The 27,685-nt window shown below is 37.4% G+C and overlaps 1 protein-coding gene across 1 annotated transcript in view; it reads left to right on the plus strand.

Moving 5' to 3' along the window:
• The first annotated feature begins 901 nt into the window (after positions 1-901).
• ZNF385B (zinc finger protein 385B) overlaps positions 902-27,685 on the plus strand; it is a 311,937-nt gene continuing 285,153 nt past the window's right edge. The window contains exons 1-2 of the mRNA XM_033860403.2: positions 902-1,025; positions 1,725-2,042. Of these exons, the coding sequence (XP_033716294.1) occupies positions 1,727-2,042 (316 nt within the window). The 5' untranslated portion in view covers positions 902-1,025; positions 1,725-1,726. The remainder of the gene's footprint in view (positions 1,026-1,724; positions 2,043-27,685) is intronic.

A 27,685-nucleotide genomic window follows, 5' to 3' on the forward strand; every position in this document is an offset into this window, starting at 1 on the left:
TTTTAAATTGGTGGCATCAGGGTAAAGTATTTATGGAACAAATAGGTTTAACATATCAAAATTAGTACTATTTTAACAATGCTCTGAAGGTGATTATTTAGCCTATGGTATAGTGCATAATGACACTTTGCAATAGAGTGTGTGGGTGTAAATGAGTTCTTGGCATACCATATACATAGAATCAATATCTTTATGATCATACTCTGTACTATAACTTATTTTCTGAATTTTAGACATTCAACTGGTGAACTCTCCAGATATGGATTAGTCTTTAGTTTCTCCTTCCCTTCCATAGAGCTCCAAGCCAACTTGGATCAACAGAACTGCTCAAAGCCAGTATCTTTGAGTTTTTCCCCCAGGCAGAATCCATCACAAGCAAGGATCCTTTCTTTATCTGAACTCTTCATCCCTCATGGCACAGTACTGTCCACCTCAGCCAGATCTTTTTCATGCATACCCCTTTTCTCTTAGCTTTTGCCCAGTTGTTCTCTGAATATTGTTCTCCTTTTTCTTCTGTGAGAGTATCTTTTTCTTTATTCGAGTTGAGAACTGAAAACATTGTAATAATCACACTGATAAGTATAAAAATGCTAGTAACATTGGTATTAACTAAAATGAAAAAATTATATATGTTAAAGTGGAACTGAGCAAAATAAAAAGCCAAGGCCATCTTTATTACCCAAGATTCTTCAGGTACTGAAAAGGCTCCTTTAAAATCTTTACTTAGGCTATAATTTATCACTATACCCTTATCTAACTAAATGAAAATCAGCACTTAAAAGTAAACAAAATTTTATCTTAGTCTGTTTTACTCTTTTTCTATTTCAATTACTAGATTACCATATATTGTGTTTCTATTATTTTGTGTTTCAGATGTTCTGCATTTCAACCTCATCAGAGATTAAATTGATGTTTATGGGCTAATCTGGACAGCTAAAAACAGTTTGTTTCACTACATCTGTAAGAAAATATGTTCAAATTCCCACTGGCTGACTTATAAAGAGGCTTTTGGAATACAACCCAATGTAAGTTGCAGACATAATGTGTTTTCGTCTTTGTTAGTCACCTCCTCCCCAAGTTAGGGCATGTATCTGTTGGCAGGTGTGCAGATGTGTGTGTATTATGTATACTTTGATGTCTACACATACCCTTTTTCATAGTATGGATTCGTAGCATCCTTTATTCCTTCCTTCAATAGATATTTGAATGCCTATTATGTAAAATTTGCAGTTCTAGGCCCAAAGGATACCCAGAAATGAGGTTACTGCCCCCACAGAGCTCACAGTCTATTGGGGAAACAGACATAAATCAACTAATTGTACAAATACATGTGACGTGCACATGGTGAGAGGTGTTCTGAAGAGAGGTCACATAGCATGATGTGAGCATGTAAACAGGGATCTGCCTTATCTCCAGGGTCAGATAGGTTTCCACGAGAGGGTAATGCTCCAGCTAAGATCTCAGGGGTGAGCAGGAGTTTAAAGGGCAAAAGAATTGAGAGGTGATGGGAGGAGGGGCAAGGGTAGAGTGGAAAATGCTCCAGACAGAGGAAACACATGCTCAAAGATCATATTTGCTCAGTTAAGTGTTTTTGATAATTTTTTCCAAGCGTGATCACTGAGTATCTAGGAGATTTTAACTTAAACCATACCATGAAATTAATCATAATCATACTAGAAAATAAGAAGGCCTATATTTCATACGCATTTGTACTTTTTTTTTAGGTATGAAGTATTCCTTAAGCCCTGACAACTACCCTGAAGATGGAATTATGAATATGGCAACTTTTCTACGGGGCTTTGAAGATAAGGGAATAAAGAACGACAGACCTGAGGACCAGCTGAGTAAAGAGAAAAAGAAAATTCTGTTCTCCTTCTGTGAGGTGTGCAACATCCAGCTAAACTCTGCAGCCCAGGCCCAAGTCCATTACAATGGCAAATCTCACCGCAAACGAGTCAAGCAGCTGAGTGATGGACAGCCTCCACCCCCAGCCCAGGGCTCCGGGCCACCACTGGCCAGCCCCAGCACTTACACCAGCACAGGTAGGTGGGAGGGCCTGGGGGCCCATTTCCTGCTGGGAGACGTGCTTCTGTTCTAGAAAATGAAGGATTTAGAGCAAGGCTTATGTCTCCCCTTAAAACTACTACCACAATGTATATTCTTTTCCCTACAGGTAAAATCCAAGAGCTGTCTGTTACTTCTTAGGATACCTTTTTTTATTGTTTTAATATATATTATACTAGACACAAATATATATAAACATAAAATGTGTATATCAGCCCATTGACATAGTTCTGTATCTCTATAGTTTGTGAACAGTCCTTATTATATTTTGAAATGTGTTTAAAATGGATCAGTGATATCAATATTTTTCTCCTCTCTGCAGAATTAGGCTTTCTTTGGCTTTCTTGCTCTGCTTTCCGTTGAGTAGCGTACAATTAGGTGGTATATAAAAAGCTCCAGTTTTATTTATAACATCCATGATGCAGGAAAGGAGCATTAATCTTGTGCGCTAGACGTGTTATATTCAGCGTGCCGGTGGTGTTCTAACAATAGGAACAGCCGTTGCCAAAACCAGCAAGGCTTACCTCTGAGCTCCAGCACCACCGCAAGCACTTTCCCTGCCTCATGCCTCTCACCCTTTCCTGTGGGCTGGATAGAGGCAGAAGCTTGGAGATTCATTCTTGCATCTGCCCTGAATTCTAAACAGTCTTGCAAATACAGTCTTGCAAACCCTGTATCTTATCCTTGGGCAATGCTGCCTCCTTCATATTGCTGGCCTTTGGTCTGTTAGTTGTGACACAACGAAAGAAAAATGTGAAATGTACTGTTTTCCATGGTGAAGATTTCTACAAAAAGTAGGCCTCCTCCGCAGGTTTACTTGGGAGGCCAGGAGAAGCCTCCTCCTAAATATGAGGAAAAGCTCCAAATTCCTCTCTAGCAAGTGTTTGCTTTGGTAATGAACCTTCAACTTGAAGTGAGATGACGCGGTGCAGCCCTTTGTTGGAATTTCACTTGGTGCTGTTGCGCAGTTTTTGATTTCGTTAAGTTATGCCATTATCCATATTAAGCTCCGGTAAAAATGGCTTGTATGTGTTTGCTGTAAATTAATAATTTTTCTCTTTCAAGCTAAACCTATTTACTTTTTACCCAGTATATAATTTAATTTTATTAAATTATTTTCCTCAGTCAGTACTTACCATGCTGTGAAAGAACTTAAAGGAACTTATAGGGTATGAGATACACACTTATTACAATAGAGAAAGATAACTTTTCTGTTTTGTATTTACTTGTTATGATGATAATTGTTATCATCATATATTCATTTGTTATTCACAAATGCATTAATGTATGTGTATTTACGTATTAAAAATATAGTTGGTGTTAGAGTAAAAACTGATGACTATCTTATATCTAAATCAGAGAGCAAATAGCCCTGAGTAAAGGTTTGAGTTACATTTGTTAGAATCCAAATATCTATGTTTAAATTGAGGTTAACCTGTGGTTTCTAAAAGAGGTAATGTTAGTAGCTAACATTAACTGAACATTTTCTATGGGACATATTTTGGTCCTAAGAGCTTTATAGGAATTTTCTTGTTTAATCTTCTCATGAACCCTGAGGTAGGTACTAAGATTATTCCTAATTTACAGATTAGGAACAGAGGCACAGAGATAAAATTTGTACAGCTTCATACAGCATGGAAATGGCAGATCAGAGTTCCAACCATGCAATAAACTCAGGTTAAATTCAAACCAATATGCTGTAATATAGTTGTGGTCACAAATGGTTTTTATCATGGCAAACTACCTTTCTCTGATGGGTTTTGAAAACAGACATGTAAAGCTGCAATTCATGAATTTCTCCATTTTTCTCCCATACTAATGAAATTAGCTAGCTGATATAAAATACATTTAGCTAAGACATACACAGAATATTATGGATATATTCTATAAATAAAACATAGCTTATCAACTAGTATAACACAATATATTAATATATAGGAAAATGGGTAAGAAAATGAGACAGCTTTTCAAGTTTTATATTAGGCACAAAGGACAGTCTTCATATGCTGATAATATAGTCAGTGATTCATTCTCAGAAGATTTGGGTTTAACATATGATGAAGGCAAGTCACTTAACTTCTGAAACTGGTTAGCATACTCCTCCCATCTGAAAGAAAAAGTAGGTATAACAATGTTCCCTCTTTGAAATAGAAATTGGACATAGATGTATGTACAAAGATGATTATGACATGATTTATAATTCCAAAATATTAGCTGTATCCTGAATGTCCAATAGGAGAAAAGTTAAATACGTTATAGTACATTTATAAGATGAATGATAGAAACCATAGTCATTAAAAATTGTATTTCTGAAGAATACCTAATGAAAGGTAAAACTGCCTGTGGGATCATGCTAAGCGAAACAGCAGGAACTAGAGTGGAATATACCTTAGTCCTGTTATGTGTGCATGTGCATATTATCTACTGTTTAGAGTCTCAACTCGATGAGGAGTCAGCCTGACATGGTTTTATTTGTTTCCAGTCACTTTCCTCAGTTTTGATCAATCGAATATCTATTTCCTACTGGGTAGCAGCTCCCTTAAACACCTTCTCAGACCATAACTTTTCACATTTGTATATTCAGAGGGACTCTTTAATTTAGAAGACAGTTCTACTTATAAAAACATCCATTTCATAGCCAAATTAAGATTTGGCTAGATGGACTGACATTTAGAGTGGAAGGTGGAGCACAGTCGGCTCTCCCGCCACCCCTCCCTCTGCCTGCCCTTCTCCCCGGGTGGTGGGAAACCATGGAGGGATGGAGGGGTGGAGGTGTCCTCACTTTACAGCCTTGACAAAGTTGTAATGCTATTCTTGGTTGGCAATTACTATTCTGGTTGTCTCTGTGGGTCACAGATGCTCTTATCAGACCTTATGGATGAAGAGCTCCCCTCAAATGGTCCCTTAGACATTGGGAGTCCCTGAGATTTAGCTGCATCTTCCTCTTCTCTCATCTGTGTACCAACTCTTGGGGCTTGAGATCATGTGCAGAATCCATCTGACAACTAACATTTCTCTTGAAAACCTAGAGCCACTAGGGCCCAGGCAGGTAGAGGTGCAGTAGGTGGAGGTAGGGGGCTTCTCTCCACATTTCTCTTGCCTGCTCAGGTAGCACAGAGGAGGCTGGCAAGTCAACTGACAAAGCAGGTACTTAATCAGGGAACAAAATGCTTATCTCCCTTTTTTGCCCATCACTTGGCTTTAGGGACTTATCCCCCCTTCCCCCAAAAAAGATATATTAGAGTCCTAATCCCCAGTACTTCAGAATGTGACCTTATTTGGAGATAGAGTCTTACAGAGGAAATTAAATTAAAATGAGGCCATTAGGGTTGACTCTAATCCAATATGACTGGTGTCCTTATAAAAAGGGGAAATCTAGACATAGAGACAGATGCACACATAGGGAAGATGATGTGAAAACACAGGGAGAAGATAATTGTCTTCAAGCTGAGGAGAGAGCCCTGGAACTGATCATTCCCTTAGAACCCTCAGAAAGAACCCACTGTACAGTACCTTGATTTTGGACTTCTAGCCTCCAGAACTGTGAGATGATAAATTTTTATTGTTAAGCCACCCAGTTTGTGGTACTTTGTTACAATAGCCCTAGCAGATTAATACAGGGAGAAAAATAGTAGCACATCTCCTCCCCAAAGGAGAAAAGATATGGTAGTAGACATAACCTTCCAAGAACTTCATTTCGGAGGGAACTTCCCCTCCTCTCTGTCAGTCTTATTGTGGTTTTGGGGTTGGTAGGGTAGGAGTGGTGTCCACAGGGTGGTGGTTGAGACTTGAGCCATTTTTCTGAATAAGAGGTGATTGACCCCCAAACATTGGTAGTTCTTTCACTAAATTTAGAATTTAGTGTGTTCCTTATGGAAGAACAGGAAGATTCTTAGAGTTTACCTAAAACTATTTTAGAACACTCTGGGCTACAGAAGGAAGAATCAGAGGGGAAGCAAAGAGAGCTTAAATAGCTTAAATAGGGATCCTTCACACGCAGATGAAGTTTTGTAAGATACAAAGGAATTTATCATTAGCAGTTTACTTTTAAAGATTGGCTAAAGGAAGCTTTTCAAATAGAGAGGAAATGCTAAAAGAATGAAGCATAGAACAAACTGTATCAGTAAGAGTTCTCCAGAGAAACAGAAGCAATATGTATATATATATATATATACACACACATACACACACACACACATACATACATATATATGTGTGTGTGTGGTGTATATATACATATATAATAAGAATATTTATTAAAGGAATTGGTTCATACGATCATGGAGACTGACAAGTCCTAAGATCTGCAGTCAGAAAGCTAGAGACCCAGGGGAGCTGATGGTGTAGTTTCAGTCTAAAGACTGGCAGGCTTGAGACCCAGGAAAAGCTGATGTTTCAGTTTACGTTGGAAGGCAGGAAAAAATTGATAGCCCATGTCGAAGGCAGTTAGGCAGGAGGAATTCCCTCTTATTCAGGGGAAGGCCAGTCTTTTGTCCTATTCAGGCCTGCAACTGACTGGATGAGGCCCATCCATATTAGAGAGAGGAATTTGTTTTACTGAGTTTATAGATTCAAATGTGAAATTCAACATAAATCGCAGCAATATGGTTTTGAATCCATCTCCTAGAGTAATGGAAATAAAAATAAACAAATGGGACCTAATTAAACTTAAATGCTTTTGCACAGCAAAGGAAATAGTAAACAAAATGAAGAGATAACCTACAGAATGGGTTGCAAACAATGGGCTTAATTTCCAAAATATATAAACAGCTCATACAGCTCAATATCAAAAAAACAAACAACCCAACCAAAAAATGGGCAGAAGACCTAAATAGACATTTCTCCAAAGAAGACATACAGACGGCCAACAGACACATGAAAAGATGCTTAACATCTCTAATTATCAGAGAAATGCAAATCAAAACTACAATGAAGGTATTATCTCACACCAGTCAGAATGGCCATCATCAAAAAGTCTATAAATAATAAATGCTGGAGAGGGTGTGGAGAAAAAGGAACCCTCCTACACTGTTGGTGGGGATGTAAATTGGTACAGCCACTATGGAAAACAGTATGGATGTTCCTTAATAAAACTAAAAATAGGGCTACCATATGATCCTGCAATCCTCCTCATGGGCATATATCCGGAGAAAACCATAATTTGAAAAGATACATGCACCTCAATATTCATTGCAGCATTGTTTACAATAGCCAAGACATGGAAGCAACCTAAAAGTTTTAGGTATACAGCACAGCGAGATATATAGAGATTATATATATATATATATATATATATATATTCAGTTATATACATAACTGAATCACCATGCTGTATACCTGACACTTACATGATACTGTAAATCAACTATACTTCAATAAAAAATTTTTAAAAATTGTGTTCAGTACAACCTTAATTTGAACGTAATTGATTCTTTAAAAATATTATATAGCCCCAATTTTCTTGTGTTTAAGTTCTCCAACATTTTGAAATACCTTTTCCTTTATTTTTTAGACAAAACAAAGTTTGGAAAACCACTTCCACATTTATTCGTAATTCTAGGTCTTTCTGTAAGCTCCCAAAGAGAATCCATTGGACAGATCTTACTTTAATTCCATGTTCTTTTTGAATTTGGGATTTTTTTTTTCTCAACTGCTCCCTATGTTCTCTTTTCTCTGCCTAATATTAAGTCAAATGTGGGCTTCTTTAATGACCCCCAAAAGCTTATCAACTTTGTAGATTTGTGGGTAGTGTATTTTACTGAAGGTTTGAAATCGTGATGGAACTGTGTAGATATACCATTATTAAATCATTTTCATAAGAGTATGTAACAGATCAATAAGAATTTATATAGTTATATATGCATACATATATGTGTGTGTATGTTCATTCTAAGGACACGCTTGTAATGAAAATTTCTCATTTGTTAACTTTTCCCAGCACATCTCCTAGGCCCTCCTTATTACCATGACTGTGATTTTCCTGTCATCCTGGTAAACACTGACTGTGCAGTGCTGCAAGGAAGTACATTCTGTCATGTAAGATTGTTCATATAATTCTTGTTCAGAATGTTTCAGTGTTCCTCATTTCTTTCAGAATAAAATCTACACACACACAAATGTGAAATTTATCCAAAAACAAACTCAGAGAAACACCCAGAATAGTGTTTGACCAAATATCTGGGCATCCTATGACCCAGTCAAGTTGATACGTAAAATTAATCCCCACACAATCCTTTTCCTCATAAGTTTTATAAAACATATTTGATGATTGAAATGAAATTTAACCATATGATACTCAAGATAATAATGATTAAAAGTGAAAGTTAAAGGGACCTAAATGGAAGTAAGTTTTCTGTACTTCATTTGAAGTAGCTAAATGATGATACCAGTAGATTGCCATAAGTATATATATTGTAATACCCATATCAACCACTCTGAAAACAATAGAAAGCAATACAATCAAAGAGAATATAAATAAATCAAGATGGAGTCCTAAAAAATGTTCAGGTAACCCATGTGATGACAAGAAAAGAGAAACAGAGAAATGAGAACCAGAGGAAACAAATAGAAAATTGGCTCTTTGAAAAAGATAAATGAAATTTACAAGCCTCTAGTAAGACTGACAAAGATGAAAAAGAAAGAAGACACAGATGGAATAGATGATATTACTACAGAATTTGCAGCAATTAAAAATATAATAGGGCTTCCCTGGTGGCGCAGTGGTTGAGAGTCCACCTGCCGACGCAGGGGACATGGGTTCGTGCCCCGGTCCGGGAAGATCCCACATGCCATGGAGCGGCTGGGCCTGTGAGCCATGGCCACTGAGCCTATGCATCTGGAGCCTGTGCTCTGCAACGGGAGACGCCACAACAGTGAGAGGCCCGTGTACCGCCAAAAAAAAAAAAAAATATATATATATATATATATATATATATATAAAATAAGTAAATACTATAAAAAACTTATGTTCAGAAATTTGATAACTTAGAAAAATGAACCAGTTCTTCAGAAACCATAAACTACCAAATGCAACCAAGATAAAGCAATCTATCATGATCATACAAGTTGAATTCATAATTACAAAGCACCCCAAAAGAAATTTCTAGATCTACATGGTTTTACTGGAAAACTGTACCAAGCATTTAAAGAACATCAATTTTACACAATTTCTTTCAGAAAATAGAAGAGGAGGAAACACTTCCCAATTTATTTTATGAGGTCAGTGTTACCCTGATACCAAAAGCAGACAAATAAAAAAAGAAAACTACAGACTAATATCTCTCATGAACTTAGACTGAAAAATTCTCAACAAAATATCAACAAACTGAATCCACCAATGTGTAAAAATAATTATACACCATGATCAAGTGGGATTTATTCCAGATTTGCAAGACTGGTTCAACATTTGAAAACCAATAAATATAAAATACCATGTCAACAGCTAAAGAAGAAAATCATATGATCATATCAGTTGTTGCCATAAAAGCATTTGAGAAAACCCAATACTCATTTTTGATAAAAACTCTCAGCAAGTTAGAAATGGAGGGGAATTGCCTCAATTTAATAAAGAACATCTACAAAACAGTCTATAGCTAACATCATTTTTAATGGTGAAAGACTGCTTTTACCTGAGATCAAGAGCAAGGTAAGTTTGTCCATTCTCACCTCTTTTATTCGACATAGTGCTGGAAATTGTAGGCACCATAATAAGGCAAGAATAAATAAATAAAAGGCATACAGATTGTAAAGGAAGAAATAAAATCTTTCTTTGCAGATGACATGATGGTCCATATATAAATCCCAAAGAATCTATGAAACTTTACAGGATAGAGAACTCACAAAAACCAGTTGCATATCTTTATATATCACTAAAAGTGAACACATGGAAACTTAGACTTAAAAGCACAATATCATTTATAGTCACCCCTCAAAAATGAAATACTTAGATACATACTGTAAAAAACATGTACAGAATCTGTATGCTGAAAATCACAAAATGTTAAGAAAAGAAATCAAAGAAGACATAAATGAATAGAGAGATATACCATATTCATGAATTGGAAAACTCAACATAGTTAAAATGTCAGTTCTCCGTAAATTGATCTATAGGTTTCATGAGATTCCTTCAAAACCCTAGCAAGATTTATTATATACATAGACAAGCTTAATCTAAAATTATATAGAAAAACACAGGCCCTACAGCTAAAACAATCTTGACAAAGAAGAAATAAAGTAGGAAAAATCTCTACCCAATATCAAGGCTTACTATGTAGCTGAAGTAATCAAAGCTGTTGGGGTTTTTTTTTTGTTTTTTTTTAAATTTTTTTTTTTTTTTGCGGTACACGGGCCTCTCACTGTTGTGGCCTCTCCCGTTGCGGAGCACAGGCTCTGGATGCGCAGGCTCAGCGGCCATGGCTCACGGGCCCAGCCGCTCTGTGGCATGTGGGATCCTCCCAGACCGGGGCACGAACCCGTGTCCCCTGCATCAGCAGGCGGACTCTCAACCACTGAGCCACCAGGGAAGCCCAGGGTTTTGTTTTTTGTTTGTTTTTTTGTGGCGGTATAGACACATAGATCAATGGAAAAAACTACAGAATCCAGAACTGTAGATTCACACAAATATACTCAATTGACTCTTGACAATTCAAAATCAATTCAGTGAAAGAAAAATAGTCTTTTCAACAAATGGTGCTGGAGCAATTGCACATCTATAAACAAAACAATAGCAAAAATAAAAACAACCCTCCCCCCCAAAAAAAAACTTTGACCTAAATTTTATACCATATACAAAAATTAACCAAACTGGATCATGTATTTAAATGTAAAACATAAAAATATAAAACTTTTAGGGAAAAAATGGAAGAAAATCTCTGGGACCTAGGGCTAGGCTAAGAGTTCTGACTTGACACCAAAAGCATGATCCATAAAAGGAAAACTGATAAATTAGACTTCACTCAAAATTAAGAACTTTTGCTTTGTAAAATACCATGGGAAAAGAATGAAAATATAAGCTACAGATGGTAGAAAATATTTACAAACCACATATCAAACAAAGGATCTAGAGTACATAAAGAACTATCAAAACTCAACAGTAAAAAAAAAAATTAAACAATCCAATTAGAAAATGGGCAAAAGATAGGAAGAAAAATTTCACTGAAGAGAATGTACAGATGAGAAATAAGTGCATGAAAATATGTTCAGCATCATTAGTCATCAGGGAAATGCAAAATAAAACCACAGTGAGGTTTTACAATATACCTGTCAGAATGGCTAAAAGAAGAAATAGTGACAACACTAAACATGACAAGGCTGAAGAGTAAATGGATCACTCGTACATTACTAATGGAAATGTAACATGGTACAGCCCCTTCTAGAAAACAGTTTAGAGGTTTCTTGTAAGACAAAACATGAAATCACCATTCGACCCAGAAATTGTACTCTTGGGAATGTATTCCAGAGAAATGAAAATATACGTTCTTGCAAAAACCTGTATATGAATTTCATAGCAGCATTATTTGTAATAGCCAAAAACTATGAACAACTCTATATTAGTTTTCTGAGGCTGCTATAACAAATTAACACAAACTTGGCAGCCTAAAACAATAGGAATTCATCCTCTTTAAGTTCTGGGGTCTATAAGTCTGAAATTTGCAGGGCCATACACTCTCCATGGGCAATACATAGGGAGAATCCATTTCTTGTCTCTTGCATCTTCTGCTGGCTGCCCGGGCATCCCTGGACTGGTGGCTGCATCAATTCAATCTCTGCCTCTGTCTTCACATCACTTTCTCTTCTGTGTGTCTGTGTCTTCTTTTCTGTCTGTTTCAAACCTCCCTCTGCTTTTCTCTTATAAGGATACTTGCAGTTAGATTTAGGGACCCCTGGATAATGCAAGATTATCTCTTCATCTCAAAATTCTTAACTCAATCACATCTGTAAAGATCCTTTTTCCAAATAAGGTAGTATTCAAAGGTTCCAGGATTTGACCTGCATATTTTGGGGGGGTGAATTGTTAACATGTGGTACATCCATACCATGGAATAGTACTCCATAATAAAAAGGAATGAACTATTGATACTCGCAACAACTTGGATGAATCTCTACGGAATTATGCTAAGTGAAAAAAATCAATCCCACAAAGTTACATACTGTGAGTCCATTTGTACAACATTTTTGAAATGACAAAATTTTAGAAATGGAGGAGAGATTAGTGGTTCTTGGGGGTTAAGGCTGGGGACAGGTGTCAGGAGGGAAGTGGGTGTGATTATAAAAGGTCAACATGAGGGATCCTGTGGTGGTGGATTCACGACCCACACAGGTGACAAACATACACATACACATGCACATATACACATGAATACAAGTAAAACTGGGGAAATCTGCATAGGATTGGTAGATTGTATCCATGTCAACATCCTGGTTGTGATACTATCTTATAATTTTACAAAATGTTACCGTCAGTGGAAGATGGACAAAGTGTTCAATGGAACTCCCTGTATTATTTCATACAACTGCATGTGAATCTCTAATTATCTCAATAAAATTTTCAGTTAAAAATTCATAATAAAGGTACCACCTAAAACACCTGTATTCTGGTAGCGTTATCAGATGTGATAATGAACACAAATTTGGGGGTTTTGCTTTTTAAAAATTATCAAGTGCCTACAGAGATTAGAAAAATACAATCTCTTAAGTGTCGAGAGAGGACAGATATATAAATAAATGAATGACAATGATATGCTAAGAACAATGATGATCTACATATAAAGTAAATGTGGCACAGAGAAAGGGATGGTCAACTTTATGAAGATCAGAGAAGTCTTCCTAGAGGAGGTGATATTTGCAGTGAATTTTAAAAAATGAGTTTCAAGGTATTCAAGGAAAAGCAACATTCCAGGTAGAGGGGACAGCAATGTAAATGCATGTTGGGATAAACTATAAATAGTTTATTCTTATTGGGATGAGTATGAGTGGGGGCAAAGGAGGAACATTTGGCAAACTATAAACAAAGGAGCTGGAAGAGGGAGAAGAGTCATCCTTGTCCCATGGGATCAGAGGCCTAGGAAAAACACAGCTGCTCAAACACACATGTAAAAAAAAAATCAGCGACAGCTGTGATTCAGAGCACTCCTGAGTTCTCTTTATATCCTACTCTGGTTTTCATCAACCAGAAGCCTCCGCAACAAGTCCAGACATCCTAGCTTAGGTACCGTTTGCCCAGGTTACCTGCCAATTGCACAGAGATTACTTTCCATAACCCACACACAGCTTCCCAATTCCGGACAAAATGGACCACATTCATTTTCTCTCTAGAGTGGCTAGTGACCCTCATCCTGCCTTCTGCTGTCAAAGGCTGAGACCTATTCTTTATCCTGAGTGCCCATCGCTATAATATTTCTCCACCATCCCTATTCCAATCACCATTCTCATTCTCTGAGATGGATCTGAACTTAAGAAATTTAGAGAAATTGGATGCATTAATGACTGATAATTTAACCCAGTGGTTCTCAAAATATGGCGTGCATCAGAATCACCTGGAGGGTGGGTTGAAATGCAAAGTGCTGGGCTCCATTTTCATAGTTTCTGATTCAGTAGTTTCTGATTCAGTAGGGGGTGAAGCCTGAGAAGTTGCATTTCTAACAAGTTCCCAGATGATGTGGAAGCTCCTGGTCCAAAAATCACACTTTGACAACACTAACCGAACAGAGGAGGATTTATACCCAGAAAAGGAGCTTCTTTATTTATTTTAGCATCAAGGTTTTTTTTTTAAATTAATTAATTTTATTTATTTATTTTTGGCTGCATTGGGTCTTCGTTGCTGTGCGTGGGCTTTCTCTGGTTGCAGCGAGCGGGGGCTACTCTTCATTGCGGTGTGTGGGCTTCTCATCACGGTGGCTTCTCTTGTTGTGGAGCACGGGCTCTAGACGCGTGGGCTTCAGTAGTTGCAGCACACAGGCTCAGCAGTTGTGGCTTATGGGCTTAGTTGCTCCGCGGCATGTGGGATCTTCCCGGACCAGGGCTCGAACCCGTGTCCCCTGCATTGGCAGGTGGATTCTTAACCACTGCACCACCAGGGAAGTCCCAGGAGCTTCTTACTTTAAATAAATTTGTAATTGGGAAATGGTCAGGGAAGGGAAAGGTGACCTCATGCTCCTGTCTTCCTCTGGGGCATACACTGACCCATGGAAAAAGAGGGATGATGTCATGGAAATAGAATGATATAGCCACCGAGCCCCATCAACCAATCCCCACCCCTCCTGAGAGCTTTCTAAGCAACTCTGCACCTCCTACAGTATCATGAAAACAGTGAAGGTAGACTGAAAGGCTGTGGTTATGTGAGTGAATGCGGCCTTACCTTGTGCCAGGTATGGCGCTGTGGAGGTTATCTCATTTGAAGCCTCTCAACAGATTTGTGAGGAAGGTATTGTTATTATAATGGACAATGTGAATGAGGAATAAAGAGGTTAGGTAGTAGCGGAAAGAGGCAAGGCTAGGATTTGGAACATGGCAGCCTAGTTCTGCAGCCTGATTCCTCATCATGGTGTTATTGCCTCCCATCTATAGACATCAGCTGGGAGGGACAGAATTTGCCTGGTGTGTGCTTATAGGTTACTTCTGCACAGAGAATGTACCTGATGTGCACGTTGAATCAGAAAACCGGGGCCTTCAGTTCTCTCTGGCTGTAGCATGTTTATGTGGTAAGTCTGGCTTTTACTGTTCAGAGGACTTCCCCACATCTCATTCAGTGATACATGATTCTCCCCCTTCCAATCAGAAGCAGGTACATCACCAGATAAAGTAATAAACGTTAACTTGACATTTTGTTCTCCTTGTGTCCTTAGGAAAGGTATGCATCTGTCATGGAGAATCAAACTGCCCCAAGGATTATAGGGGGGAGGATTGATTTTATTCTGGGCCTTTAAGGATCCATATTTTCTCAGAATGGCAAGGGATTCTCTCTTAAGGGGTGACCTGTGATCCTGCCTTTGGCAATGGATGGTACATGTGAGATCAGGCCAAGAGCATGGAGGTTCTGTTGAATTGTGGCAAGAGAGACACATCTGCACTTGATCTGAGGTGCACCAGAGATAGAGGTTATCATGAAAAGATTGAAATAATGGCTTTAGGTCTCAAAATTCAACAGGATGTGTATGACTGTCCTCACATTATAGATAAAGACACCAAGAGTAAGAGATTTGGAGCCCTTTCCTAAGGCCACACAAAAGAATTCAAAGTCTGAGATCCATCTCTCTCTATATTACCTCTCATAATTTTTTTACAACAGATTCTTCACAAAGTAAAAATGAAAAGAATTCAGGATTTTTTCCTTATTTTCAGTGTTTGATTTTTTCCATTTGTATACAAAAATGCCCACTTTCTCTCCCACCTTCAATTTATTCCAAATTTCTAATCTCATTTAAAGTTAATCTTTTAAGATTAAACAGGAGTTAATCAAGCAAAGAGAGTGGAGAAAAGTGATTCAAAGGGAGTAAAGGGAATGTTTAAAATCTTAAATTGAGAAAAAGCTTGACATGTCTAAAGAGCTGAGACGTGCCTGAAACTGAGTGAGAGGATTAGAAAGACCAGAGAATTTGCGAAGGTTGGCAGAAGCCTTTAGACACTTTTTTTTTTACATTTTTAAATTTGAATCATGATTCTGTGGGTCAGAGACTGGGGCTGGTGTCAGCTAGGTGGTTCTCGTCCGGGACTCACTGGAGGTCAGTCACGCAGCTGCAGGCAGCTGGCACCTCATCTGGGTTGGATGGTCTCAGGTGGCCTCATGCACACAGCATCTAACAGTTGATGCTGGCTGCAGGCTGGGTCATTCTCGCCAGTAGACTCTCCTGCTGGACAAGGTTAGATAGGCTTCAATCACACATGGGTCACAGAGCAGCATGGCTGGACAGCAAGAGCAGAAGCTGCAGCCACTGTGTTCTTTTGGTCAGAGCTGGTCACAAGACCACGACAAATTCAACTGGTAGAAAAATAAACTCTGCCTCTTGGTGTGAGACGTGGCATCTTTCATTTGGCCTTAGGGATTCTGAACTGAATTTGAGTAAGTTGAGGACACTGTGGGGACAGAGGGGAGAAAGTAAGGATGGGTTTTGCAACAGGAAGTGGACGTAATGGTTTGGAGGTGGGAATGGAGGGCAAGATCTGAAAATGGGTTGTCAGCTGGAGCATTTTATACTGTGTAATTTTCTTTGCTGCCATATTCTGTGCTTCTCTTTGATGCCTCCAGGGTCTTCAGCTGGTTTTTTCCCCTTCCTTTCTAATGTTCTCTAATTCTCATTCCAATTTTACATTCAAGAAACAGCTTCTAGGGTCAGGGCATTGTGATAGGTATTAAGACTATTAAAAATGTATGTGGGTTATTAAAATACATAAGCCAGATTTCTTACGCTGCGTCTCATATATATTTAAAATGTAAAATTTATCCTCAAAAGCATTTTCTCAGACATTTTTGAACTTTGGAAATTAAGCTTGAAATTGCAACACTATAGATCTACCACAAGATGGTGCCACAGGTATACTGAAAATAAGATACTTGCCTTATTCCTAATCCCACCACATTTGCTGGAATTTATTAATGAGTATGGAAAGCAAAGAAATACAAAGAGGTGAGAATGTGTGTGGGCAGGAACATGTTCATTTGACAGACTTTTTTTGAGCATCTTCTATGCCTTAGGTAGAATATATAGGGGAGGTATCAGGGTGTTTGTGTGTATGTGTGAGAGAGAGGGAGAGGGAGAGAGAGAGAGAGGAGAGAGGGAGAGAAGGAGAGAGAGAGAGGAGAGAGGGAGAGGGAGAGAGGGAGAGAGAGAGAGAGAGGAGAGAGGAAAGAGGAAAGAGGGAGAGGAGAGAGGAGAGAGGGAGGGAGGGAGAGAGAGAGGAGAGAGGAGAGAGGGAGAGAGAGAGAGGGGGGAGAGAGAGAGAGAGAGGAGAGAGAGAGGGAGAGGGAGAAGGAGAGAGAAAGAGAGAGAGAGGAGAGAGGGAGAGGGAGAGAGAGAGGGAGAGAGAGAGAGGAAGGGGTAGGGGAGATTTTTCTCCAGTTTTCAGGAATTAAACATACAACTTAAATACCTTAATGTTTCCCCTTGTCTGGAAAAAAATATAGTCCATTTTAAGAGATATTAAATACAAACACAAAGGGTTAATGATGCAAACTTAAGTTTGTGTGATAGATGCAGAGATAGGGCTAGAATTCATCAATATAATATCTTTTACTTTTGCTATAGAAACATATGGTTTAAAATACTTTCTTTTGCTTCATTTCTGTTGAGTCAGTGTGCCACTTATAACTTAACCAAGAAATCTTTTGCAAAATATAAGTACCATGGTGAAAGTATAACAAATCATCGATGTATCAGTGAGTATCAGTGAGTTTCTACCAGTAAGTGCACTAGGTAGATAAAGCATTTCAGTGTGGAGGCAGGTGGGTTAGGTTATTTACAATGCACTTATTTCCCTAGACCTCTTATAAGTCCATAAAAATCTTTTCATGGAAGAATTATTATGTAGCTCATTTATTAGATAGAGCCCATATAACTGCCTATAGTTTTCCAAGAAGACTCAGAGGGGATAAGGTCTTGTTCAAAATATACCAAATGAGATCATTGAAAATAGAGCATTTGATTTCCTTGGTATAATCCCAGATCCTTTTGAGAGAACACAGGAATTACCTCTTGGAATAATTCAGACCCAATGATGACACAGTAGAAGGAATATATATCTACTTTTCCAACTCTTTGTCTTATCCAGTATTGCTCACTGTAAGTTTCTAAGCATTTTGCAAAATCCTAATTTTATTCTTCTAAACAAGAATAGAGTTAGTGCCCCTTATCTGTACTCCCCAGGTAAATTCAACTGAGATTTATATTGCAGGGCTTATTGAGGTTGAAATTCCTTATGAATGAGAAAGAATACAGCAATATGGAAATAGGATGAAGCCTCAAGTTATAACTCCAACCCTCCAGAATGCTTTGAGATAGAGCCTAGCCATTATGGATGGTGTCAGAAATCTAGAACTACCCCTAAGGTCACCTGAAAAAGTCCTTATAGAACAGCTCTGTATTCTGTACATGTGGTTTAAAAGCGTTAAAGAAGGGTGTTGATTATATAAGCCCAGAGCTCTAAGGAATTGGTATATAAAGGAGTTTGAATGGAACTTTTTCAGAAACAAAGAATTAAAAGGAGTGCTTGGCCCTATTTTAGTGAAGAGCAGATAGTCTTTTGCTTTAAGAATACTTTGGACTATGAACTTTTACATGTATCGTATTTATTAACAGACAAATGTTATGTTACATCAAGTCTTGGTTTTTAGCTCTTAAACATTTAAGATTTTAAAATTTAAGATTTAAAAATTTAAAGACAATCATGGTAAGTGTTTGGGTGGCTGAGTGATTTGAATCATCAAAGGCACACTTAAAATATAGGTGTCTTAGAATAGAAGCGTTACCTATTTTAAGCTTATCTAAGGGAGAAAGGCTTTCAGTAGCTGGCTCAACAGAAACTTAACGTTATTGAGTTCAGATTCTCACCGTGGGATGAGTGTGTTGTCACTGATTGACCACCTTTTTTCATACAGGAGTTCTACTTTCATACTCGGCAGCATCCCAGCCATGGAGGTTGCTGGGCATTGTTCCAAGTTAGGCATCCTCCTACAGTGTTACAACTGACCACGGGATGGGTGTTCATCCTTGGCACTTACGGTTTTTCTGGATCTGGTTCTTAGGCAAAGCTGCGAAACATGTTTGCTTTTCTCCTGATCACATGAGGAGTTTGGAGGAACTGGGTGGTCTGGTTCTTGTATTTTTTTAGGGGCTGAGTATGACGGCATTTGCATCACGTTGGCCCACTTCATTTCAAGAGGCTGCCTCTGGTGAGCCTTCCTTGCAACTCAGAGATCTTGGCCTGCAGATTCTGGAAGTTTATCTTTTCTTATGTGGACATGATGTAAAAGGTGTAAAGAGATGTTAATTTTATTCCCGGGGAGTTCCTGACTCTAGATAATCAGTTACTTTTAGAAGTTTCAAGAATGTCATCAAACCACCAGGGCACTATTTTCGTTGCTAAAGAAAAAGTTCACCAGATTATGTTGTACTGTCAAATGAATAAATGCACTTTCCTTCTTCACATGGAACGTGACTTTGTGATCATATGCTATGAACTAACATTAGAGCCACGTATTCCGTTCTTCTTTGTACAGCGAATAGGGAGACCATTGTTCTCACAAACACCCCTAGGACTCCTCCTCAATGCAAGTCTGGGTCCCAAAAGGCACTCAAGAAATGCTCTTATTTGGGGGGAGCGTACCTACAGTTTTTAAATTTCTTTAATGAAAGTTGTATATATTTAAGGTGTTCAACATGATGATTGGATATACATTTACATAGTGAAATGATTACCCCAGTCAAGCTAATTAATATATGCATCTCCTCATATAATCACTTCTTTTGTGTGTGGTGATTGAAATCTACTTTCTTAGCAAATTTCTGGTACATTTGACCCTCGAACAACATAGGTCTGAACTGCACGAGTCCACTTACACACAGGTTCTTTTCAATAGTAAATACTACAGTACTAGACAATCTGTTGTTGGTTGGGTCTGTGGATACAGAGGAACTGTGGATATGAGGAGCCTCGGATATAGATGAGCTGCAGATAAGGAGGACTGACTATAACTTATATTTGGATTTTCCACTGTGCAGAGGGTCAGCGCCCAACCCTGGCATTGTTCAAGGGTCAGTTGTATTCAGTACAGTATTATTAACTCTAGTCATCATACTGTATGTTAGATCTCTAGACTTATCCTTCCTACGTAACTGCAACTTTTTAATTTTTGAGAAGATCTCTTAGAAGATGTGAATATTCTGTAGGTCTGAAGTCTTAAGTCCAGTATCAGTACTTTTCTGTGTTAATGCTCTTCAATATACTTCATATAAAAAAGTATTTATTTGGGAAATATAGGAAAACTCCAGGTAAATACAACATAATAGTCACGTGTCTTAAGAATATATTTTTAAAATGGGTTTTAATGTTATTCAGTTTGAATATTGATGGTAAATCGTATCACTTTCTTTTTCTATAAGTGATTTTAAAGAACTCATACACCAAATAGTATATAAAAAAAAAATATGGACCTTTACTTCAAAAGGTGAAGCTTATTTTTTTTCCTTTGTTTCTGACATTCTCACATGTGATGTTTAAAAACCATTGTGGATGTTTTGCTTTGGGATACAATGAGAAGAGGGTGAGATAACCCAATGTTTTATGCCTCATTCTGAAGACACATTTTTCTTTTAAAATATCCTTTTGAAAATTATAAAGTAGGTTGCTAAAAGAAATATTTATGTCAAGTGCCTTTCACATTCCTCGGTATAAAGTAGGTAATCAGTGAGTGGTTGATATTTTCATCATTATGTTTTGTTATGTCTTGACACAATAATTCTGGATGCCTTCTTCTTACCTTCCATTGCCACGCCCTAGTTTTGTCATCTTGCATTATAGCTGCATCTCTGCTGTACTTTATGTCTCAGTTTTAATAGCACCTTCTTGTGGTTTTTCTGCCTATCCTGTTAAAGCAATGCTCATCTCCAGATCTCTTGCCAAGCCAGAGAACACTTGCCAAGGTAAGGTATTATTTTCCAATCCATAACCTTACAACAGTTTAGGTAAACATTTCTGCAGGTCTATAGTCTCTTACCTGTAATTTCCAAAATCCAAGAAGCTCTGAAAATCAGAAGGTTTTGTAATTTATATTGATGGCAAAACCTGACCTGAACTGATGTGTGTGAGGTTAATAATAGTCTTTATCCCATCTAGTCTGAATATGCACGTATTTTGCTGCAGAACTGTTAATATGTCTGATTATAGGCTTTTGCCCTAGACTTTACTTGAGGCATTATATAATTCACAGTATACGCAGAGTATTATCTTTCTAAAATCTGAAAGCATGTGAATTCTGAAATGCATCTGGCACTAGGGGTTTTAGATAAGGGATTAAGGACCTATAATCAAATATTATAGTTTCATTTTAAAGTTTTATCTTATTACTAGGAAGCTGCATGTATAATAATAATAAGAGTTTTAGGCACACAATCTCTCACAGACTATTTTCTCAGACAAGGAAAGTACAGAAAAAGAGAGAGAGAAGACATGGAGCAATTTCTGAATGAGTGATACCAATGTCATTTCTCAAAATGCATTCAAATTGTTTCCTAGGAGCTTCCTGAGGCACTAAATGAATGGAATTCAGGCAGCAAAAGTAACCACAAAGGTTTAGTACATTCTCCTATGATGTGGGTGTATGTACATACACACACACACACACACACACACACACACACACACACGCTTGTGTGCATCTCCACTCATATATGTCTATAATTATCTTCAAGGAAGGGAATCCAACTAGTGTCCTGTAAGGAGTCGGTTCCACACTGAGGGACATCAGGAGAATACCCACAGGAGTGCCATGTTTAATGTTGCTCCAAAATGCTGTGTTATGTAAATGTGTTGTGGCATAGTTCTTATTTTTACACAGATGTTTTAGATTGTAGGTACTACTAAATGTATCCATACCTAAGAGCTACTAGTATTACTAAAACTGTACACGGTCATTTATAGAAGATCCTCAAATCAGGAATTGTATTTATTGGATCCTGATTAGCTCTGCCTTTAGAGTCTCAGTGAGAGCCTAAAACCTAAAACCTAAAAAAAAATATGAGTAGAACCTTAAATATGTGCTTTGTCAATGCTGCCTACTAGGAATTTCTCCCAGTTATTTTTGTGATTTTTTGATAAATGTTTTATGTCCCTGTTGCTTTGCACTTTTCATGCACATGTCGAAGCTCTATATTTTGTGATCTCAAATCATTGCTGCTACTTCCTGGGATTTAGCTACCTTGTGCCTTTTTGAGACATCTCAACTGGCTCATGAATCTTATATTTTAGTATAAAAGAGGAAGGATGGTGAAAGGTAAAGGTATAAATTTGGGGGTGGCTGGGGTAGGGGTGTATGGATTTATTGAGCTGTAGATTTTTTAAAAAATATTAAGCAGTGAAAGACTATGTGGTTAAAAATATTCTCTACCTTGTCCGTCTATTTTCTTGTTACACAAAATAAATACATTTAAATTTTTATTATTTAGGAATTCATCTTAGAGTAAAATTGGTAGTATTTTGCCCTGGTGCTAGCATAGCCCTGCACATTTTTACTATCATTATTATTTTAATTTAGGGACAGGCGCTCACGGGTTAACAGATATTTAACTTGCTCTTTAATGGACATCTGTGTCAAATATATGGAATTTTTTTGTTACAATTGTAATAGCCTCTAGTGATTTCATTTGTCTATAGAAAAGTCCCAGGGACCTATAGCTATTTTGGTTTTTGTAGCTGTTTTGATAGGTCCTTATAACATAGACTACTGATTTCTTCTCTGTATTCTGCTCATTGTTGAAAAGCCAGAGCTATTTTTAACATTTACACAATTTCAATAGACGATTCTTCATTCCACAAGGTTTGGTGCTAAATCTGTGGAGCCTTTCATAATCATATCCTTCTTGTGGTTTGCTTGAATTTGATCACAGTGGCTGATTTCATGCATTGATAATGAAGGCTTAGGTTGCCTGTTTCTCGGCGTAAATCCACCTCAGACTTGTAGGTTGACAGTGCTTCTGGTTTCAGCACGCATGGAGATATAGAATTGAAATTGCTCTGCTTTCTTTACAAATGACTCAGAGTGTGCTTGTCCTTCCCTAAAATGTTGCCAGCGTGTAAAGGATTTTCAATGAGCAGTGCAACAAGCCAGCATCTGGGAAGGTTTGGAGCTGCACTGACATAGCGTGGTACTGTCACACAGATAATCAGGGCTGGAGCCAAGTCTCCGTAGCCCCGTGCATTACACTGGTCACATCCTGGAAGTTTTGTTTATCCAACTTGGTTGCTTTTGAAGCCGGTGAAAGCCCTGCCAGGATGTGGAGTGGACTTCCTAGCAGAGGTGAGCATTTTTATTCTAAAACTTGGACGCCGGGATCTGGGGTGTCAGGAGCAGATTCTTTCGAATGCTGTGTTGAATCCTGTGGAGTTATCAGTTGTGTTTATCATGTTGTACTGACAGATCTGAAGGGGCAACAGTGAAGAGCAAAATCTATGATTCTTTAATTTTGGGGGGAAGTAACTCCTTAAACTGATGTAATAACATTCTTTTCATTCTGTGCTAGCTGTTTGCCGAGGACATCTTACCAGTAGGTGACTTCCTTTGCATTTTAAACATTCAGAACAAGTCAGTGATATTATGTTATTTGCTATCATTACTAAAAGTAGGCAGTTAGCAGTGTTATTATGTGCTTCAGGTATATAAAAAAGGCTGTGAACTAAATGTACTTTGTAGAATCTCTGATGTGAAAAATATATAGCAGGAAACAACTGATGTTTATGAGATAAGAAAGTAAGTGAAATAGATTACATATTGGAGTTGATACCTTGTTAAGCTTGACATTATTAATAATTAAAAGTTATGACCTGTCATGCACTGGACAGCCTACAGTAATTGATTTCCAGAGATGGTATCCTAAACGAGAGGAGGATAAAATTAGAAGCATTTCTTCATACGGCATGTTTTAATTAGATGTGACGTTTAAATGTAGTAGATTTTATCATTTAAATGTAAATAAAATACTGACACTCATCTGGGGAGTTAAACGACTAGATCATCATGCCCAGACAGGTCTGATGTGGCTTTATAAGCATAGAGTATTTGAAAGCCAGCCTGATAAGGGCAGACTCAAAGTTAGCTTCCAAGTAGATGGAGTCCTCTTGCTTAGGCTCCTCTAAACTCTAATTCCTACGTGATGAGAAGCTGTTTCTAAAGAAGAAAGGACTGTGAGAGTTATGATGTATTCGATAACAGTATGCTTATTAAGTGCCTGTTTGGTATGTTAGGTCTGCAGAGAAGTCTATTTTTATTTGATTGGAAGCTAGCGTGGCACATGGGGTATGTATATATATGTGTGTGCAGTGTTTGTGTGTGCGTATGTGTGTATATGTGTTTTCCTGCTAAATTTATTTGAGGCAGCTGTTTTATAGCTTTCAGCTCTAAAGTTATAGATAAGTGTGTATTTGTTTGACAGAAGATTCGAGAACCCCGCTTACTGCCAGTACATGTAAAGCTTGGCTAAGCAGACGCATCAGGAGCAAACCATTTGCGTTCGCCAATCTGTCTCAGCAAGTCCCAGGGCCACTATCTTGCTAGAAGCCACTGTGTGCTTTTGAAAGCATGAAATTAGTTTTATACTAAGCACATGGTTTCTCATTTAGCAGCTCTTTTTATGGTAATGGTCAATTTATGGCTCACTACCATGATTTCGGTGTTCTGTCAAAGCTGATAGCTTCTGCTAAGGTGTCTCTATGAGATAAATTTTTAAAAAGCAGAGGGAGGGGGAGGACCTAATTAGACCCTCAAGAAGAGACTCTTAGCTCCAACCCAGTCTACCTTCCTGAATGCACTGTCGTTTCTCTTAAGTTCCTTTATGCTGTTTGCTCCAGGACCAACAGATTTAAAGTTGCTAACATTTACCACTTCGGATCTTACTTGACATGTGACATCAAAATAACTGTGTTCCAAAATGTAAAGTATTTGTTCATCTTTTTGCAATGCATTTGTAGAAAACCACTCTATTAGTGCTGACCATATTGTGTCATTCATCATTAGGCTTATCTGCTTGTTTGTTAATGCATCCTAGAGCACGGTGGGAGAGAGTGTAAGGCTTTTATACATTGTATAGTTGATATAAAGCATCCATACTTCATTATACATATATGTGCTATGAGGAAGTTTAGTTAAGGAATAAAATTAAATAGTCTGAAGATACATTAAAACATTTAAAAATGTCTCCTTTCATACAACTGCCTCATCTTGAAAAGTAAAAGTTCTCAAATGCTAAAATTATAGAAATATTAAAAATAGTTTTTGTTTCCACAGTGATAATAGATGAAATGTATATGCAAATGTGGTGAGAATGTTTTACTTAGCCTTTTCTTTCCATCAGAAAATAACCCTTGTTGAAAGTTTTGCCAGTCATAATGCATTTTGAAGTAGAGGTGATCAAAATTAACTCCCAAGACATTTAATGAAATATTTTTTCTTATGTTTATTCTTTGCATGGCGGAAATAAATCTATACATGTAGATTAGGGAGCACGTTGAAATGGTACTATTATACTTTCTCTTTCATATGGCTTTGACAGGGGAACTGAAAACACTTCTGAAATCTTGAATTTCATGATTTTTTTTCTTGTTAATCCTTGGATCGTTGCCTAGGTTAAGCAATTTCGCATGATTAAGGATTCAAGATAAAATGTTGTTTATTGAAATGCAGGGATATATTATGTGCCATTATAATTAGAAGATTTTCTGTTTTTAGATGAAGCATAATTTTAAACAACTTATTTTTCTTCTGTCCCTTTGGGAATGTCATGTCACAAGTCATCATCAGGTGGTTAGGGGTATTTCATTTTAGATTTTGACTTACAAATAAGTATCTCATATTTCTTACTTCCCCAAAGCCCATGAAACAAATTGGGTTTGTGAGTTGAGAATTAGAAGGTTAGAAGGGTATTGAGATGTTTTCTCTTTGAAATTCCTGATGATATAATGTGTTTAGTAAATGAAAACTTTAAAAAAGTTTTAGAACGTCAGAATTCTCTTAGAATAGTGAAGCTTGTCATATTAAATAGATCATGGAAAATTCACTAGAGGAAATGAAGGATAATTTAGCATAGCTGCCTGAAGTCTTAGTAGCAATTTCTCTTTCACAAGAAGTAGGATTTAGAAAGTTTTCATTAGGATGTGAGATTCTCATGAATCTCAGTGATGTACCTGCATCTGTTCACTTTTGTATCAAGAGATAACAATCTATAGTTTCCTTCAGCAGATTTTAAAAATGATTAGTTATGAAATAGAGCAGATATAGTAAGCCTGCTTTAGTTGAGAAACATGATTACAAAAATCAAAGTACTCTCCAAGTTCATTGAGCTTTCCCATTGCATACATTCAGTAATTAGTTTGGACTATCTATATACTCTGTTGTTTATTTTGAGGTATGTTGCTGTGGTGATGAATACTTTTTAATATAAGTATGTCCCATTAAATATTTGGGACATTCTTGCACTAAAAATTATTCGTTGTTTAGCTGAAATTCAAATTTGAGTTAGTGTCCTGTGTTTAATATGTGAACCCTACCTAGTTTCTATATAAGAAATTGAGTCTTGAATTATTACCTAGAAAATCGGGTCTACCAAAGCTAAAATGGAGGCTTCACTTTTCTGTAAAAGCAGTCGATTTCTACTGTTCGAGTTTATGCCAGGAAACTCCTATGATAAGAATGTTTCCATTTGAGAAACTTAAAATGGTATAAGAAATAGGATTGATAGAGCAGAAATCATGAGTAAGGATATGAGAGCCTCCTCGTAATTACTGAGATAAAATAATAAAGGCAGCACATTAAATAATAGCTGTCAGTAACATTTTAAATAAATCATGAGAATTGTACAATTAATTTCCGATTGTTACCACCCCTTGCCAACTAGAACATTTTCAGGATTTTTCTCCCTCAGTAGGTTTGAGATGCTTATAAATTAATTTTGTTTTGTTGTAGTTAAGATGCATAATGAGAAGTCCCTCCCTCAATGCTGCCTCCCCGCTCCATCTGGATTTTATTCAATATTCATTACCCTTTTGATTTTAGGACTCATGTCTTTTGACTGCCATTTCCTAGGTTTCTCAGGGAGGCAGAGTAACTTGCAAACTTGACTTAGAAGGACGCTTGGATTATTCAGTGTAACACAGTGTAACACAGCTGAGTAAAACAGAATGGAGATTACATTTATTGTGGACCTACTATATGCCTCATAAAGTATCGAAATATTTATAGACAGGTCTTTATTGAATTCTTATTAAAACTTTATAATATATTAACATAATACCCATAATACCCATACAGATGCTAAGCTATTTATCAAAAACCCTGTTCCCAGCCCAGAGTTACTCTATCTTGGCTCTGAATGTCTCTCTTACACAGGAGAATAAAGGCTCATCTTCCTTCATCTCACCTAAGGTTGTCTTGTAAAATTCTCTTCGCTCACTTAGCGAAGCTCCATTAGCTTTCTTCTCTCTTTTCACTTCTTAATACCTCCCTCCCTGCCACCACTGTTTTTGTAAATATCCTCAACAGGAGTGACTAGACATCAGTATATAATCTGATTCTCAAAATGAGAGAAAACATGTAGAACTGAGTCACATATACTGTAACAGAATTTTGTGTTAGGCTGCCTTGCAGATGATTAGTCAGCAGGGTAGAGGTAATGTTTGGAGTAATTTCTTCAAGATACCCTTTTTGTACCCAGTCTAAAATGCCACCTCAGTTCTCCCTGTGTCAGTCACGTGACATGTCAGACCAGGAAACCTATTTTGAGCCCAAACGGATCAGTTGAGTGTGAGAGCAGTTAACCCAAGTTTTGGAAATGGATTAACTCTGCTAGCCCAATAAAGAACTGTTTAGTAAATCATATCTTCTTTCAGTTAAATGGTAACTCCCTTGCCCCCATGATCTAGTTAA

The sequence above is a fragment of the Tursiops truncatus genome, chromosome 7 (genome assembly GCF_011762595.2).
Source record: "Tursiops truncatus isolate mTurTru1 chromosome 7, mTurTru1.mat.Y, whole genome shotgun sequence".
Classification (NCBI taxonomy): Eukaryota; Metazoa; Chordata; class Mammalia; order Artiodactyla; family Delphinidae; genus Tursiops; species Tursiops truncatus.